This window comes from Ciconia boyciana, chromosome 4 (assembly GCF_034638445.1).
Source record: "Ciconia boyciana chromosome 4, ASM3463844v1, whole genome shotgun sequence".
Taxonomy (NCBI): Eukaryota; Metazoa; Chordata; class Aves; order Ciconiiformes; family Ciconiidae; genus Ciconia; species Ciconia boyciana.
In genome coordinates, this window is record NC_132937.1 from 48,856,344 (window position 1) to 48,872,951 (window position 16,608).

At 36.3% G+C, this 16,608-nt stretch overlaps 1 protein-coding gene across 4 annotated transcripts in view; it reads left to right on the forward strand.

Moving 5' to 3' along the window:
• The window catches only part of KDM4C (lysine demethylase 4C), a 275,362-nt gene that overhangs the window by 245,844 nt on the left and 12,910 nt on the right, over window positions 1–16,608 (forward strand). For 3 of the 4 annotated variants that reach the window (XM_072859870.1, XM_072859871.1, XM_072859872.1), the window contains exon 19: window positions 5,975–6,145. In XM_072859870.1, coding sequence (XP_072715971.1) covers window positions 5,975–6,145 — 171 coding nt within the window. Of the gene's footprint in view, window positions 1–5,974; window positions 6,146–16,608 lie in introns of those variants that run through there. The other variant, XR_012042211.1, reaches the window with a different exon arrangement.

Below are 16,608 nucleotides of genomic sequence, written 5' to 3' on the forward strand. Positions count from 1 at the left end.
TGAGTGTTCAATCTGCTGGTGGTTCTTAAAAAGGCAAACAAATTGTGTGTCCTTGTTTAAAACTTCCACAGAACTGTTAAGCCTTTTAAAGATTTTTGTTTTCCAAAATGAATTAACATGTGAAACAAGTACACTTCATGTGGTTTTAGTTTCTTCAGACATTTTTCAAGAAAATTAGTTTTGTTTGAAAAACAAACAAACGTAAACCTCTATCTGTACAGGCAACTTAAGATACTTTCTTGGCTTTCTTGGAAAACGTCACCATTAGTTGAAAATTAGTGGGTTAAAATCATGGCCAGTAAAAATAGGGCTGTTCTTCCCAAATATTTTCTAGGATTTGTTTGGGACAAGTCTTTATACTCTGCCCAGTGGGATTTGGATCAGAAGCTGGAAAATCATTTCCTGATCAAATAGGACTTTCTGCATAATACTTTCTTCTATTCCCACTTCATATGTATATTGCGGCCACTTCCTCAGCCCCTTAATTTTTCCACCTTCCTCTAATATACATGTCTCTGATGCTGGAATCCCCTTATGCTGTTAAATAATGCAAGTGATTTTCTTCACCTTATTCTCTTTTATGATGCTAAATGGTAAATGTGCTGAAGTTTCAGATTATGTCTTCTAATTACTTAATATTTAATACTTCTAAATACTTAATATTCTAATTACTTAATTATTACTTAATATAGTGGTATATCTGTCCTAAACAGACTTTTTTTCTGGCATTTCCGTGTTCATGTTACTTATTAATAGAAATACCTACAAAATATTAATGAAAACCAGGTAGGTTGTTTAACCTGAATTTATACTTTCAATCTAATATAAAACAGTGCAGACTTTAGCACTTAAGTTTCTTAGTGTACACTTTCTCTGGAACAGAAAAGAAGTTATTGAATAGCTATTATTTTGAATGGTAAGAAACAAAACACATGCTTATCTGAAAAAACGCAATAGTAATAGAGTGACATGGAATCCCATAAAATCATTTTTTTCTTAGTGATTTTCTTGACCTATACTAGGTAGCATCGAAGTAAAAAAAACCCACTAGGTATGGAGAAACAGGGTTTTGTGTGGCTGCTATTTAAGAGGTTGTGTGAAGGATGTTCAAATAGCTTGGAATGAGACTATCACGTCCTTTCCTGAAACTCAGCACCAACCTTTTTGAAAAACTTCTTTTTCAACCTTTTTGAAAAACTTTGAAAATTTATTTCCTGTGGCTCGAATCAAAATCAGATTTGCAGAAGAGAAAGAAAAATTATACTCTTGTGTTTTTCATTGGGCCAAAACTTGGAAAGATCAGATATTTTGTTAAAGAATCTTTAACTGTGAAATTCTTAAATTACTCCTGAGACAAAGGAGATTGCCATATGTTTGTATATGCTTGATTTTGTACTCTGTCTTTTGGATAATTAATCTAATCACATCTTTAAGCCTTTGGAAGTTTTTTCACCATTGGTTTTCTTGTTATGCTTTTCTTAGCTATTAGCTATTCTTTCATGCAGAAATTACATTGCTCTTCACCATTAGGCATAGCAATGTATCTTACTTCTAATGAACTTTTTTGTTTGTCTGTTGTTTTAACTTCCTTGCTGGAAAGCAGAACAGGGGAATCATGCAAACAGAAATATTATACTCAATTTGCAAATTTTTACAGGAATCAAATAGATTGTCTTGTCAGCCAGAAAAAAAATCTCTTCTGGTATTTAGCAGTTGAAAACATTGTACATAAAGCAAGGACACTATTATTTCTCCTCATTTCAGTGAAACAAAATTAAAATTGTCTGTTTTTCCACTAATATAGGCTGTAGATATTGTGCCTAAATGCTCAGTGAATACCTGTGATTGCTACTTTCTTCAAGTTTAAAAAAAATACCAAACAACCGAAAACTCAACAACCAAAGGATGGCTTCTGCGCACTAGGAAAAATTGTGACATATATCTATAGTGGTATTGTAATATGTAAATCAATGAGGGTGCTCAACAAAAATCCTACCTATGTAAAATAATGTGTATTATTACTGGTATTAGTGTATCTCTTCACCTCAGGCAAGGGCTTATTGCAATGATGAGGTGGAGTATGCATCCAAATTATTTATGGCTGTGATATCAAGCAAATTGTGTCCAAATTATTCAGCAATATACTTTCACAAGTCTTTTTCACTGGGGATCAGATTCTGTATTGTTTTCAGGATTTTTTCCTAGAATACTGTTTTAATGTCAACCATGGAAAACACGAGGGTATTCTGATAAAAAATCATCAAAAAACCAATCAAAAGAGAAAGCATAATCCTTGCATCCATATAGTGCTGCCAAATTAAGTAAATACAGAAATACTAAGAACTGGAGTTTTTAAATGTTAATATGACTTTTCAAAAATATGTTCTTTGGAGTTCCATGGACTCAAAACTAAGCATGCCTCTTGTATTTGCTGAAAGTACAGCTTTAGAAATAGCACAAAAATTTTCTAGCAGAGAAGTTGTTTTATACAGAATGGTTTTGATTATTCCTGTTGCAGCCCATATTATTTTGTTATGTAAATTGGAGTGTCAATATACAAGGAAGGCTCTGCGATTTACTACTTACAGACAGCAGGTCATGTTTTCTTCATTTTTCCTCTTTGACTGTGCTTGTTTCTGGGCATGTAACATATCCCTCACACCTTTTTGTCCTAAACTGCAAGAACACTTGGAAGTATTGTTGAGAATAGGTGCTGCAGAAGGATTTTGATTAAAAGAACTCTTTCATACACAAGGAAATGAGAAAAAGAAGTTGTATGCAACTATACTAACAGGAAAAAAAACCCCAAAGGATCCATACAAGATTAGCAAAGACAGCCCTGAGGGTCAGAGAAACCCAGCTGGAGGCAAACATATACTCACAGGTGATGTTTAATTTGGAAAGTGTGATCAGAAGAGGCCATCTAGGCAGCCCCATTTACATGCATTTTGAAAGACTAACTGTCTTCAGAAGAGGCAAAGATAGGAGTTGCAAAAACCCACTGGATAGGAGTTGCAAAAACCTAGTGTTGCTGCTTTTTGAGCTATTTCAAATTATCTTCTTCTATTACTGTCTAGTTCTTACATCTGTAGCACACAGGGAACGAAGGGATGCTATCAAATGGAAGCTGTAAATCCTTTTTCTGTTGAATACCTGAGTTATGCAATGTCATTGTTTGCCACTGTCTGCTAATTACTGCCAGTCCCTTAACATTTCAGAGGGACTAAGGCATGCCTCAGGAAGGACATATTATTAAATAATAATGAGACAGCATATTTTTGAAATGTCATGCATCATTTCTATGCCTAAATTGGAGTTCCAAGGAATAAGCTTAAAATGATGAAATGAGAATTATGTTCCTCTATCAAATAAGTCTTAGAATTTTGAGGATCCCCCATTAAAAATTGTAGTCAGACAAAGTTTCTAGATATTTGGATATACATCAGATGCCTATTTCATGATAGTTATTATGATTTCATATACAGGTAGTTTATATATTTTATTTAACAAGATTATTGTGTCCTGCCATACAGAAAATGAAGGACAACATCATTTTCCCTCTTATCTTTTTGAAGTTTGCACACAGAAGAGGAGGTTAACTTTTTTTTGCTTTGTATCTGGTTGTTTTCTCTATTTCTGCCACTTAGTTCATTCTTGGCTTAGGTACTGTTAAAGAAAATCATGCTTTTTAAACCACAGCTTTCTCAATAATCTGGTAACTACCACAGCTGTTTCTTTAATCTGATAGACTCCCTTACATAACAACTGTCCTTTCTGATGAAAAATGACATTCTTAACATCAATAAATTCTTAAGATTTTCTGACAGGAAATGTTTTCTGGGACATGCAATCAATTACAGAGTGTGCTTGTCAATATTTTTTCTGAGAAATAAATCAAGAATCCTACCAAGACAACATACTAAAAAATAATCTTCTCCTTGAGCTAGGATGCATTTCTGGGTTTTATTATTTGTTCTAATGAGCAATGTCATTTCTTCTCTGAAAATTTTATCATTAAATGAGCCTGTATTGTCTCTTAAAGTATTATATTTTGCCTTCCATCTTCACTGAAGAGTTCCATTTTCAGGCTTTAAAAACATTTAAACCTTTTAATAGAGCTGTTTCTCCTTGGGTTTCTGTAATATCAAACTGTTTCTATTATATCATATAAGTAAATCAATTAATACACTCCAGTTTACTTCTGATCCCCCCCTGCCCCCGCCAAGTAACTAAATAGACTAAAGTCAAGAACTGAAATGTAAATTAACATTTATGTTTACATATGTTTCAAGATTGGATAAAAATGCTAATTGACATGTTATCCATCCTGTGATAATATCACTAAATTGATATTTATGTAGTTAGTTCTGCTACTTAGTCTAACTAAAGACAGGTAAAATGGGCAAGAAACAGTTTTGTTATACATATAAATGGTTAAATAATTTGTGTGTATGTTCAGACATTATTTCTAGGTAAACTTGAAAATGCTTTAGAAATATCATTGGGTTTTACTATCTGAGGTGACCTCAACTAAATCCTCCAAATGCGTATGTCAGGCAGAGTTCTGACACACAGAGATTTAGTGCACTGTCTCCAGAAATGGTACAGAATATTTGTACTTAGTTTGCCCTTAGTTTGCAGGAGCAGAGAAGTTTAAAAATTCTAAATGCCAGAACCTGGTCCAAGAAAGAGGCACGATAGTGACTACAGTCTCTGCAAAAACAGAAATGTTCGAGTTTAGGGTGGGTTTTTCCTATTCAGTCAATTATATTGATTGAAGAATTCACTGCCTTTGAAGGTTTGAAAAGCATTGCTAGGAAACTGAGTAATTACTTTAGCATATGTACATAATAAAATATTTTCATGAAGTTTATATAAACATTTCTAATAAAAAATATTTTATGCTTAGTATATACCAGTGTAGTTGCCCCTTATAGTAGCATCTTCCAGTATAAGAAAAGTTCAACTGTTCAGATATAGCCAAAGTCACAATAACTCAGTTTTGCATAAACAAATGGACCTTCGTGAGGTAATGAACAGACAGTCAGGATCATAAGAAAGAATTGCCTTCTTTGCATTATTAGGATGAGAAGATCTTGATTTTATTTTTCCTGGTGAAGAAGGTTGCTTTTTAAGTGGAAAGTTCATGAGGATACATTAGTTGGGAGCTGAGATTTAACAGCTGTCTGCATCACGTAAGCTTCTGAGCGTTTGCTTACTTAAAAGGTTCCATTCTTTTTTTTATTTACAGAATCCATCAAGCAGTTATTGATGCAGAATTTTTGCATAGTTTAACAACCCTGCTACTCTTCTGATTGACATAACTAGCTCTGGGGAATTAAAAGTGTGAAATGAAAAAAAATTATTGCTACTGATTTACTACATAAATAACTAATGAAGAGTCCTCAATGTTGTCTGAAGTTTTAAAGCAAAAGTTCTGCACAGTGTGGGTTAAGAAATTACTCAGATACACTGCTGTAGACAGTTCTGACAAGAACTGGATATGCATTTAGTTATTGCATCCCATTCAGCAAAATATTAAGCAACTATGTAGAATCATACTGAAATCCAGTAGTTAAAAATCGCATAATTTAAAACAATGCAAGACCATAGTCTGGGTTCATCACATCTTACCTCTTCAAGCAAATTCTATGAATTCTTCGACAAATAAAATTTACAAATATTGCTAATTGTGTGTTATTGATCTAATGCAGAATAGTTAGAAGGCATTAGTTCCAAAAATATTTCTGAGTGCTGTGATTTGTTATTCTTCAGATGCCATTTGTTTTCTCATAAAATGCAGAAACTTTGTATGTAAAACATGTGTGTGATCATGATTGGAAGGAATGATTTTGCATTTGAAGTTTTTATATTGAGTGGTGAACTGTTATCAATTCTGTTTTGACATATAAATCTGATGAGTAAGCTGGTATTTTAAAATGACTTTTTCTTTTAAATTCTTCCTTTTTTCAAGAGAGCTAAAGCATGTGAGAAGGCTATTACAGTTGGGCAGACAGTCATCACGAAACATAGGAATACACGATACTATAGTTGCAGAGTCATAGGAGTGACATCTCAGCTTTTCTATGAAGTCATGTTTGATGATGGCTCTTTCAGTCTGGATACTTTTCCTGAAGACATTGTAGTAAGTACTTTCTCAGATACCTGTTCTTTCTGTTTTGTTTTTTTTGGTTTTGGTTGGGTTTTTTTGTTGTTGTTGGTTTTGGTTGGTTTTTTTTTAATTAGAACTACTTTTGACCTTGAGGAGATAATGTCTTAATATTCGGTTCATGTTTGTTACTTTTGCTGCTGAGGATTATTATTTTCTAATGGGCTTGCAAACCTTGGTTGTTCTAATTAGTCTTTGCCATTTGACCAAATGAATCAAAAGAAATCTTAGAAAATCTTTTAATTAAAATAGAAATATATATTTAATAAAGGATATGAGAGAGGGAATTCCATATATCCTTCTCTGTCTCTTAGAGATAACTTGTAAAAATTCCTTGCAGAATAGAAAAATCCTGCTGTAATGGGAAGAATAGCTCTCAAGAATCTGTTCTAACAACTTGTTTACACCTTCTGATATTTAGTTTGTGAGATTACATTATTAATGATAAAAATCATCAGGGAGAAGAATGTGTAGTTTATTGCATTTGCAAAAAGCAATTGAGATTTTGATTTCCCTTATGCATTTACGTAAACTACCATGTTTCTCAGAACTGTTAAGGACCACATTGTGCACTTAGTTAGCACATATGAACAAAATTTGCAGAAAACTGGGGAAAGATTCTGTTTCCCTCCACATTTGCAATGAATACATTGGATGTTAACCTTTGTTGTGTTCATCAGGTGCCGCTTGACATCTTTCTCACGATATGACTCTAATCCTTGTTTACCTTCATGCTCCTCTGAGTCTTTTTTGTGCTGAACTGATATTTTTGGTGTACCTCCTGCTAATAATCTCTAAAAGTTAGAGCCTTCAGTGAACACTGGTATGCAAAAGTGCTGTTTGTTGCAAGACCACTTTTCACTTAGCCCTATGTCCTGTTCTGTATGTAGAGGGGGAGAGCCTGGCATACGCAGCGGTGCAAAAGAATACACACTTTGCAGGTCAAGGGGCACAACCCCTAGGAGTACTTCATATTCTTCTCCTGTGAAAGTCTTTGAGCTGTTCTGTTTCCTGCAGGCCTAATGTTTTCCTGGAAGTAGCATTAGCTGACAGATACATCAGTGGAAATGATACTGTTTTTCTTAGAAGCTTCTTAGTTATTGAAAAGTCTGATGTCTTTTGAAAATACAGTATTAGAAAGGGTACATTTCAGAGCAGTGTATGGGGATTGAGCTGTTTACCTCCCACTGGTCTGAATAGAAGACAGTCAGCAAATCCCTCTTACATGTCTTTGAAAATTTATCCTTTAATTTGAAACACTCCAAAAGGCTCCATTAATGATCAAAGACATTCTGATTTAGGATGATCAAGATATTAAGCAAATGTGGCTCTATTGTTATTAGAAACCCCTCTTTTGTGTATGCCTGCACCAAGGAGCTGGTAAGGCAGAGATGAGAAACTGCTTGCCGCCCTAGTGGGGTAGTCTGATCTGGAGCTAAGAATAAATGTAATCAGGTCTGGATATGCCTCAGTGCTTCTCAGGTAGTAGATGAACAACATATAATTGTTTGATGGAAAGACCAACTGAATTTCACAATCCTTAGAGAAATCTTGTTGTGTTTTCATTAGATAATATACCTGCAGCAGTTACTGGAAGGGAAAAAAAAAATGTTTTTTCTTCTGCCTGGACTAAAACTTGCTAATCCATGCAATGTGCGTATCAGGTGTTAGTGCCGCTGGGAGGACTTATTCATCAAATCTGGTGTGAAAGCAATGTTGCTGCCTATTGAAGAACTTATTTTTCTAATCTGTTTTCACTTTTCAACTAGCTCACAAAGATAGCAAGAGCTTTCTGCTTTTCCAGTATGTGCTGAATCCACTACATAATTTCAGCTCTGCTCACAATAGACCACAATTCCAATGTTCAGACACAGTGATTTATTTTTAAGGAGGAAAACAGGGAGCAGGGAAATTTCAGTCTCGAAGCTTCATGAAACTGTTTGCATGTAAGCATTCAATAACTACCAAAGCAGTTCTCTTCTCATATTCTTGGTTTGTGTTAGCATTTGCTAAATATATCAGTGGGTTGGGTTTTTTTTTAAGTGTAGGTGTTAGATATAGGCATAGCTATTTTTTATTTTATTATAAAAAAACTAAAATAGTTTTTTTATTTCAAGCTATTGCTTGGGTACTATACCTGATTTCTACCTTGTCAGAATTTCTTAGAATAATCACTCCTCAATTACAATGTTTAAACCCACTAGATAGCTTATTGATCTGTTAACCAATCAGCTTTCCCTCAACCCAGTGGGTGTAAGAGGGTGCAAAGAAGTGTATGGGTACAATTTTTTGCTGGAACAAACAGCAGCACAACTTCCTCTGTAAGTCATGGAAAGACTGCAGTGAGGGGGATAGTATGTGATATCTTAAAGGAGGTGAGGTGACAGCTTTAGCAGTTAGTTTAACTATGCGTGCACACAAGTGGGGAGCGCATATGCTGCAGTCCTGAGTGCTACCAACAGACAGCATGTATGTGTGCCACTTGCCACTTCTTGAAGGCTTAATGCTCTTAAGTGCATTTAGCTTGTCACACAGTCTCTAGCTCAGCACCAGGAGGAGTACTGTCCTGCCCAACAGGCCAGATGTCAGTTTACAGATTATGCATCAGGAAATGTCTCAGTTCTTTGGCCTGCTCATTTAGGGAGAGTGTTCCACAGTTCCTTTTTTTTTTTTTTCCCCCCTGTTAGTACCTGATGGACATATCTCCACTGGCATATCTTGGCAGTTTGCTAGAAATGAATATTCTGGGTATTTAGCTAGGAGTTTTATTTGTTTCTCTCTATATTGTGGCTGTCAATAATGCCTTAACAGCAAGTATAATTAAAATATATATACATATATATGTAACCTGAAATTAGAGCTAAGGATGAAGTTGTTCCCACATTACCTTATGAAAATCCCAGCTAAACAGGGAGGCCTTGCAGTATACTTGGTCAGGTCCAGAAAGGTCCCACCAAATTATATTGATTGCAAGGAAGAGAGGAAGAAAAAAAACATTCTGGAGTCAAGTATGCTTTGAGTCTGTGGGAAGGTCTGATTACAGACTGATTACCTCTCCTGAAATGGTAAACATCCTTCCAGGTCACTTGCCCCAGTAAGTGCCGTGGTCCTCCAGTGACTAGTTTACACAGAATTCTTTGCTGTCATGGTTTCACCTTGTGGTTATCAAGCAAACTAGGTGAACAAAAATGAGTGTACTTACTCTTGCTGCCATGACATACCCACACTGTGTTTTAGTTTACTATTAAGTGTATAAATGGAGGGGTTCTCCGTTGAAAAGGTAAAGCTAATCTGTAGGTTGTTATGCCCACAACCCAAAATGGACTTTACTTATTAAAATCTTTAAATTGAATCCCATCCTAAGTGGTATTGCAGCTTATGGAATGCTGATGAAAATGTTCCTTACAAGCAAGAGCATCTTAAGACTTGAGGAAGTGAGATATGTTTGGAAGGACACTTGGATGCTATATTCAGGAGTTCATGAGTCTGTTTTGCAGAACCACATTGTGGTAATTTTCTGAGGTCCTAATAAAATCCAAAAAGCATACTATTGAAAAAGTGTATATTAGTTCAGGTTAAAACATTCAGACTGCAGCTGTCAAAAGCAGGAACAAGAAATTATTTTTGCATGTGTCAAGTTGGTCCATCCAACATCTTGCTTTATTTTTTTTGTCTACCAGTTTTTTGAAGTGGATGACACCTTACCTGAAAAAAATTCAAGCACGAAAAAACCCCCACCAAGTAGTGGATTTTTTAACATACCAACAGTGATACCTGGAATCCTTAACAGAATTATGCTGATAGTTATGCAAGTACCTTCTTTCAGTAGTGGACCCAAGAGAGCCTTTAGTGTGAAGAGAATGGAGGAGATTAAGCTCTATCTTTCTGTGTCTATCAATACTTTAAATTCACCACTGGCAGGGGAGGGAGGAACAGGGCTATTGAGAACTCTGACAGCCGAAGTACTTCACTGAAGTTATCACGAAGGCTACAAATTCTTACAGTGTGCACCTAAATTTCACAAAGTCCAAAATTACTATCCTCTGCTTTCTTTGTAATAAAATGGTGCACATTTTAGTTGCCAGTATTTGAAGAAAAACCTGCCACTATGATAGCAATGTAATTTGAGAAGCTATTAAAAAAACTGCAAACTTTTCTCAGCCAGCGACCTTCTTTGCAATCCTCTACCTCTGCCCCAGCCCACAAATGCTCACTTTGCACCCCTATGAAATTATGGAATGAAAGCTTTGACACTTCATGACCCACAGTCTAATGTGTATACATACTGTGTGCACAGGCTTGCCAATTATCCTATCTCTCTTGATGATTGTGGACTCACTGAGATTCTGAATGATCCTTCCTGGCCTAGATGCCTGGCAGGGGTTTGAAACTGCATAGGCATTTATAATCTTAGAAGTTGCTCAAGATGAGGTGAACTAATTGGGGTAAAGTACAGGCAAAGGGGTCAGGCTGAATACAGATTGTCCGAAGGATAGTATTATTAGACTAATGAGAGACAGAATGGATTTACTTCATCCTCCTTTGAGATGTAGAACAAATGGGATTTAGCTGGATGGTCTTCAAAAATTATTTCCTCCACAGGCTATCTAAAGGGAACATTAGTTTAAAACCATAATGTGCCATTATTTAGGTGGGACTTTTTGCATGTACAGGTTAGAAAAAGTAGCTCACTTTTGGGGGCTGTGAGTGTCGGTGCTCAGGATGTACCTTCAAGAACAAAGTCTTACTTCTTTAGAAGAACTTCTCCCTAATGACTTTGTCTGTGACTACTGACTTTCACTGGTGCAATAAATATGTGTCTGCATATGTCTATGTGGACACTCAAATCAGCTTCTCAATTTCTGTATATGTTAATACTTTTGCTACTGCTTTTGAAAAACCATACTGCTTGAACAATGGACATTTGGAAATATTGGGCTAGCACGTAAGTCTTGACTGTCCATTAATGTCCACCTGGATATAAAAAACAGAAGATTTGATTCTAGCCCTAGTAATTTCCAAAGGATGCTGTGTTTTTTTGAAAATTTGTCCTACAAACCAGACATTTTTCTCCATCAACCCTGTCTGGCATTATAAATGACTAAACTCCTGACTAGTTTCCAGCATTTTTTCCAGTGGTTTCGCTTCTGTATGCCTTTCTCTCTTTATCTCTTCTGACAACTGTTTTCTGCTTGTCTACCTGTTCAAATCAAAACTTTAAATAGTAGTGCTTACCTGCCTCCTTGTATCTGTGAAAGATCCATTAGACTTCTGACAGACAATAATAGCTTATTGTTCAGTTTTATTCACTGGCATGTAAATCTGTAAAGAATGGCTAAGGAAATTAGAACTGTTGAATTCACACTCTTTCTGGGCAATCTATAGATACTTTGGATGCATTCCAGTATCACCATCACCAGTGATTTCTGAGAATGTGAAATAGAAAAGCAAGCGATGGATTTCTGAAAGCAACAAGAGGATAGATCATATTTGGTATAAACTTAGTCAAAAAGTTCTCAGAACTAGTGGTGTGATGTGGGAAGAGAGACCTAATGAATTATAATAAGTTTAGCAACCTTTTTTTTTATTTCTTAACTGAGACAACATTGAGTCTCTGAGCTGAATAATGCGCTACTCATGTTGGGCTGGCACAATTTTTTTTGTAGCATTATAAAATTACCTGCTGTGTAGCTGGACTTACTACTCAGCAATTTGTATGGTGTGACCATTGACAGACAATTCTGAAAAATTCTGGAAAGGAAATTTGAGAGCTGTATGACATGTCTCTGAGCAGAAAACTTGGGTTTCTTTTCGTGGTTACACAATTTGTAAAAATTGTGTAGGATTTTGCATTCTTGTTCTGTGAAATACTCCAAGAAGTTAAATACGTATATATGTTTTGAAGAATTTACTTCAAGTTTGTGTGAGCTGAGAAATTTATTTTAACATGTTTTTGTGACTGTGAACTTTTGCACTGGGTTTGTAAGTGCTGATACTCAGAATGCTATGCTTTGCACATGGAAATCATTGTTTGCATCTTCTGAATACTAACACAAATGAATTCCTGTTTTTAAAACTGTGGTCCTATTAAGTTAAAATAAAACTTTTTCAAAAGCAAAGACTAAGTTCTAAGGCTTCAGACTGGAGGCTTTTATTCCATTGGTTAACTCTTGAAGCTGCAAAACACCAAAAGATGCAATAGTCTTGATTCTAATCCGAAACTTGTTGTACAGTACTATAACCATATTGATTTAAGTGAGTTACTTTCACTTTACTCCATTATGGAGAACAGAAGTGATTTTTCTACAGCTCTTGCTTTTTCTTTGTTTCCTGTTACAGTAGAAAGACAGGCAACTTAATAGATAAGCATAAAAAATGAATATAGGATAGATTAAAGGCAAATTAAAGCTTCAAATATAAATATTATCTTTACATGGTTTTCTGTGTATAATGTCCTTTCCACATTATAATGGAGTGCTTTATGGATCCTTATCAATAATGATTTTAGATGAGTCGAAGGCAATGCCCCCACAGCTCAGCAGGAGAAACAAAATGGGAGATAATCTATTACTTTGCAGTTTACAATAAGATGGCTGACTTTGCAGTGAAGCAGATGAGAGACAGAACTATATTACAATGCTTCTTGTGTTTGCAAAGTGAGTGTGCATCCATGTCCAGGACCACAATGAGCACAGATGTGATGAGCATGTGGAGCACAGTGAAATCCCTGGAATCACACAGGAACCACTGAGATGAGGTGGGACTGCTGGGAGTGGGGAAGGAGCATTATTTCCCCTCCCACCTTTTTTCTGAAGTAGCCCAGGAATTGTAGGATTTTCAGATCTGGTAATTTACCCTATTTCAGAAGTTTCAGAAGTACATTATTTCCAGACTTGCCATGTGTGTTTGGGGGAGGGGGTGGGTGCGTGGAGGAGGAGCATTTTCCTTCCTGTGTGTTATGTCCTGAGGCAGGGGCAGGAGCAGAACATGCGCTGCTCTTTGTACTTTTCTGACTGCAGTTGATTTACTGGGAACTTTAAACATTGTGGCCTTCACCAATGTATAGGTGGGCAGGATACGAGGTACTACTGTAGGATTCAGTCTCATCTAACTTTAATGTAAGCATAAGCAAGGGTTTTCCGCTGCACTAAAGGAGCCTTGTACTTGAGTCAGACACAGCAAATCAGACATCCTGGTGTCCTTGCCAACTTCACCTTCCTACTGCTGACACCAAGTTTTGTCCCATAAGCGTATTTTGTACCCCAAATTAAGGCTTCCTCAGTGTCCTCTGTGCTGCACCTTATTGTGATGCTCAGTACCACCCTGGACATCCTAAGCCACATTCTGCAATGTAGGTTTGAATTGTGGCCTTCTGGGCAATTCTGCATCTGTCAGTTAGCATTACGCATGTATTTGTGTTATTAATTAAAGGTAATATAACAATTGAAATAGTAACTTTATAAACTGAGTGTAAAGTAAGACATTTTTAGATGTATTCAGGAATGCATGATCCAATTTGCCTTCCTATTTCCCTTTGGTGAAAGCATATATTCACTTTGTAAGAGAAGATTCAGTAACATTTTAAGGACAACATATTATACATAAATTCAAAGTATTTTTATACTATGCATTCTGTGATCCAAGGCTAAATTTGTTGAATTACAGTAACTATTCTGTTAATCTGGTGATTTCACTGAATTTATACCAATTCAAAAACAGAATTGCACTCCTGGGAATCAGGCCTGCTCTTTCAAATGCTAATGCACTGTGTAAATTGCTGTTCCTGTTTAGATAAAATTCTGACTTTGGCAAATTAGCTACCACTCTCCTTTCCATTCAAATTGTCTTGGAACGTATGAAACCTAATTTTGTGTTTCTAAAAATTTGCGTTAACTACCGTATACTATCAGCTCCCAAAAGAAAAACACAGTTTGACAGTCTGTTGAGATCAGCGGTTGTTTCGGAGAGCTTCCACAATTTGTTTCTCCACTTCCACTTTAATGGTGTTGGTAGATATATTCACTGTTTGCAGCTGCGGTATGTTATTTGTCAGTATGACAAGCTTTTCTAAATCAGAGGTGTTAGTTGTAATCACATTAGTCGTGCTCCTTATGAAACAATCACTGGTGAGCATGACTGTGGAAGCTTAATCACTAGCACTCACGTTGAAAGTTAATCTGAAGTTAGCTGAAGTAACGTACGCAGAGGAGACAACTTGCATTAAGTGCCTTTGCAGAATGGCCTTGGGGAAATTGAAGCTCCATCCTCAGGACTGTTCAGAGGTACCTTTCCTGCTCTGCCACGGGCGCCTTTTTCTCTCCTGGGTCTGTACAGCAAGAGCTAACTCTTCCTGACAGCGTCGTCACCCTGTGCTTAGTTCTGCACTCCTTCCTTTTCAAACCATCTGCCGCTGGTTACTGTCAGTACAGAGAGCACCATCTCACGGTAGGTACCCTAGTAGCAATGAAGTAGGATAGCAAATTTAACTCGGGTCCTTATTTAAGGGGAAAATTTAGAAACGACTGCTGCAGTTCAACTAGAGTCAGCGAGAGGACCTTTTCTGTGCAAAAGCCCAATAATCACGCCTGGATTTTTCACACTTTTTCATGTTGTGAATCTGGGGACTAGAAACCAATTTGAAGTCTTATGAGTGAAAATCAGACGTAGTTAGTGTGTTTTGTCTGTGTTGTGAGAAGTAACTGTTAATTTTGTGATTAATACCAGAATGCTTGTTTGCTATAAATTGAAATGAATGTGCTATGAATTGAATTTGTTGTGAAATGAATTTCAGTTTCTCCAAAATAAGAGGATAGAGTTGTTGATTATTCAGTTTTGGAGAGCATGCATGAATTTTAAGTTATTTTTCAGAAACCATGGAATTTCTAGGATAAAAGCCCAAATCAGTTATGGCTTGTTCCATGCCAGTTGTGGTTAGACAGACTAATACTAAGGTCTGAGCCGTTCTTACGGATTTAAGCAATGCAGGGGATGACAGAAAATGGAGAGTTTCTATGTCACAGTTTGATTTTAACAATATGTATAATTTACAAACAAAGACAAGATGAGTGATAGTAAAAAAATATGTAGATACGCAGGATAGGAAGGCCAGGTTTATTGCAATTACAGAGTCTGATTTAGCTCTAGTTCGTCTTTTTGGTATCTGTTTCTCTTTGATCTTTCAAACCTCAGGGCTAGATTATCAGCTTTCAGTTTGCCAGGAGGAGGATTACAATATTGTGCCATGGCCCCTGTGCGTCAGGGATGGAACAATATGTGAAGGATCTGTATCACCAGGCACATTGCGGGGCTGGAGCCAGGCTGCTGCTTACCTCTGCCTTTTGCCATTCCTTCTTGCCAAGTTGCATGACAACAGCATAGTGCGATTCACAAGAACCCTCCAATACAGAAAGCCACAGCAGCACAACGAAATGGATTCTTACAGAGTCTTCCTGCAAGACTGCTGTTGCTTGATTGGAATATGTCTTCCTAGAGGGTTTTGATGTCGTATGGTACAGAAATAATGAGTAACGTCAAAGGATGAAAAATACATTCTGCTAAACTAATTGTTACAAATACTAGTTTTGAGATAACATTTAAACTGTCTTTAAAGTCATAGCATCACAGGAAGAATAATGCCAGTCACGTTCTGTGTATATTTTTACTAGTCCTTTACCATTAAGTAAAATAATTTATACGATTTCTGTGTTTTTCATTCTGTCACTGCGTTACAGAGCTGTACAGCAAATATAGGATTAGAAGTATGTGCTAGCTCACAAAACCTGCTGCAAGAGCCACACTTAACCACTTTAGCCCTGTATTGTTTATGTCAACTATACCATCAATGGTATTTGACAAGAATTTGAATAAACAATGAGGCATTTTGTGCTTTGTTTTGGAAACAAAGCAAATCAGCAAGTAAAACCCAGGAGTGTCAAGGAGATGCAGAAATTTTTGCTAAGTGACATTGAGAAAAATGCTGTAATTTGAATACAATTTAAACAAACAAAATATTTTATTTTGAATACAGTCTAAAGCATAGTGATTTGAAAACTAACAGAGCTCAGCACTGTGTCTGCCAATTAAACATAAACTATTAGTGTTGAGGAAAATAAAATGGGAGTTTCTGAGGTTTTTCATGGGATAGGGGATGCTCAGTTAGACACTCTCCTGAAGAAAGAGGTGCCAGCCTGATTATGTTTGCTGTCTTGGTTAATGCTTGATGACCATTTGATGCTCCATGTTGTGGATTTTGTAGAGACACCCTCATGGGAAATGGGTAGAAGAATGTTATCAGTATGGTAGATTTGAAAATTATTGAGCAAGTTCCAGAAGAACGAAATTATTCAGAAAAGGCAGAGGCTACTCTACATGTCTAACACAGTACTTTAAATGATGCCAGTTTATGCATGTAAATCTCAGGTTTGTAAAAGAGTGCAGCT